This window comes from Rhincodon typus, chromosome 35 (assembly GCF_021869965.1).
Source record: "Rhincodon typus isolate 14 chromosome 35, sRhiTyp1.1, whole genome shotgun sequence".
Taxonomy (NCBI): domain Eukaryota; kingdom Metazoa; phylum Chordata; class Chondrichthyes; order Orectolobiformes; family Rhincodontidae; genus Rhincodon; species Rhincodon typus.
In genome coordinates this window covers 17,596,602-17,599,461 of record NC_063366.1, presented here as the reverse complement: position 1 = coordinate 17,599,461, position 2,860 = coordinate 17,596,602, and the positions used below count along the sequence as shown (strand labels likewise).

The 2,860-nt window shown below is 51.3% G+C and overlaps 1 protein-coding gene across 1 annotated transcript in view; it reads right to left on the bottom strand.

Annotated features, from left to right (window-relative positions):
- LOC109922558 (pre-B-cell leukemia transcription factor 2-like) overlaps nt 1-2,397 on the bottom strand; it is a 69,351-nt gene extending 66,954 nt beyond the window's left edge. Inside the window, exon 1 of the mRNA XM_048616526.1 lies at nt 2,338-2,397. Coding sequence (XP_048472483.1) covers nt 2,338-2,397 — 60 coding nt within the window. The remainder of the gene's footprint in view (nt 1-2,337) is intronic.
- Nucleotides 2,398-2,860: the final 463 nt, after the last annotated feature.

The following is a 2,860-nucleotide window of genomic DNA, read 5'->3' as shown; positions in this document are numbered from 1 at the left end:
CCTAACCTGTCCTTCCTCCCACCTATCCCCTCCTCCCACCTCAAGCCCCACCCCCATCTCCTACCGACCAACCTCATCCCGCCCCCTTGACCTGTCCGTTCTCCCTGGACTGACCTATCTCCTTCCTAACTCCCTACCTACACTCACCTTTACTGGCTCCATCCCCGCCTCTTTGATCAGTCTGTCTCCTCTCCACCTATCTTCTCCTCTATCCATCTTCTATCCGCCTCCCCCTCTCTCCCTATTTATTTCAGAATCCCCTTCCCCTCCCCCATTTCTGAAGAAGGGTCTAGGCCCGAAACGTCAGCCTTCCTGGTCCTCTGATGCTGCTTGGCCTGCTGTGTTCATCCAGCTCTACACCTTGTTATCTCAGATTCTCCAACATCTGCAGTTCCTACTATCAAGAAATACAAAGTTACAGCTGCAGAGAAGGCGTACAAAAAGCAAGATCAACATTAGATTTGAAATTTGAGAGGTCCGTTCAGCAGTCTAATTAACAGTGAGGAAGAAGATGTTCTTGAATCTGTTGCTACATGTGTTTAAGCTTGTGTATCTCCTGCCCAATGGAAGAGATTGGAAGAGATATTAACCGGGTTGGCAGGGGTCTTTGATGATGTTGGCTGCCTTTCCTGAGTTAGCGGGAAGCGTGGATGGAGTCGATGGAAGGAAAGTTGGCTTGAGTGATGGTCTGGGCTGTCTTCACAACTCTGTAATTTCTTCCGGTCCCAGGCAGAGCCACACAAGCCGTTATGCACCCAGATAGAATGCTTTCTATTGTGCTTCTGTAAAGGTTGGTCAGGGTCATCATGGACATGCAGAATTTCCTTCGCCTCCTGAGGAAGAAGAGACATTGTTGTGCTTTCTTGACCATTGCATCTACGTGGGTGGTGCAGGACAGATTAGACAATGGTGTTTCCAGAAGATGGCTGGCCACCCCCTTCTCGAGGGGCAACTGGAGACAGTGGAGTGGGCAATGGGCAATAAATGCCAGCCAGCAATGCCCACCTCCCAGGAGTGAACAGGAACAAAAGTGGGGAAAGGGGATCTGGAAGGCAGGCAGGCAGGACTCAATTTGTGGACCATATTTTTGAGAAGACAGCAGCGAGAGGCTGCAGAGGTTACAGGTGAAGATCTAGAGGAAGCCTGGCTGGTGGTGCAACATGAAGAACAGGAGTGGATCTCAAGGGGCAGATTGGCAGCGGTTGGCATGGTCATAGGTGCAGAGCGATGGGAAAGCATCACTGAAAGAGAGACCCTCCAAGCCAGGCATGAGATCAGCCTGGTTGCCCTGGTGCAAGAAATCTGGGAGCCATCAGAACAACAGGGGGTGCACCAACTGGACACTCATGAGGTGCAGATGCTGGAGGTTGGTGTGTGGAATGACAAGGATGAACAAGATCAGGAACCAGCATACAGGGGAGTGTGATGGAATATGCCCCACTTGCCTGGATGAGTGCAGCTCCAACAACACTCAAGAAGCTCAACACCATCCAGGACAAAGCAGCCCGCTTAATTGGCACTACATCCGCAAGCACCCACTCCCTCCACCACCGACGCTGAGTAGCAGCAGTGTGTACTATCTACAAGATGCACTGCAGAAATTCACCAAAGATAATTAGATAGCCGTTTCCAAACCCATGACCACTTCCATCTAGAAGGATAAGGACAGCAGATACATGAGAACACCACTGTTTGCAAGTTCCCCTCCAAGCCACTCACCAACCTGACTTGGAAATATATCAAGGATAACACAGTGTGGAGCTGGAGGAATACAGCAGGCCAGGCAGCATCAGAGGAGCAGGAAAGTTGACATTTTGGGTTGGGACCCTTCTACAGAAAAGACCTTTCTTATCTCTGACTCTACCATCTGCAGTTCTGACTATCTTGGAAACTTATTAACATTCCTTCACAGTTTCTGGATCAAAATCCTGGAATTCCCTCCCTAAGGACATTTTTCCCGGGTGATCTGCCCTGAATGAAGTGGGTTGAGGGTTAAATGTCAGCAAGCTGACAGGGAGCCATTAGGAAAGCGCTGCGGAAGCAGGTGGTCTGAAACAAAAACCAGAATGTGCTGGAGAGCCAGTCTAGCAGCACCTGGTGGAGAGAAGCACACTGGACTCAAATGCTCACTCTTTATTCTTTCCACAGATGCTGCCATGCTAGCACTCTGTCTCCATTCACACCAGGACCTCGTCTCCAGTTTGTGCTGGGACCTCACCTCCAGGCTTCGTTGGAACCTCACCTCAAGGCCTGGCTGGGACCTCACCTCTGGTCTGGGCTGGGCCTCACCTCCAGGCCTGGCTGGGACCTCACCTCCAGGCCTGGCTGGGACCTTACCTCTGGCCTGGGCTGGGCCTCACCTCCAGGCCTCACCTCCAGACCTCGCTGGGACCTCATCTCCAGACTGCATCCATCTTAGCTGGGGGCTGCCTGTTCTCACCGCTGACTGTGGGGTCCTCACTCTCCTCTGCACTGATCTCCTCCGTGCTGCACAAAACCGCTCTCCACAGAAGGTAAGTAGATTAAAGTAAGGAAAACAAAAGTGAAAGAAGGGAAAAAGTAAAAGCAGGTGGAGCAGATGATGCAGGAGCCCTCACACCGTGATGCTGGAGATTGAAGGTCAGGGGCAGGAGGTTTAGAGAGGACATGAGGAAGAATATTTTCACCCAGAAGGTGGTGGGTATTTGGAACTGTCAGGATGGCTGAGGCAGAAATCCGCATCACATTGAAGAAGTCTTTAGATGTGCACTTGTTGATGCCAAGGCTGTGGGCCAGGTGCTGGGAAATGGGATGAGAATAGTTAGGTGGTGATTTTTGACCAGCACAGATCTCCTGGGGCTGAATGGCCTCTTTCTGTGCT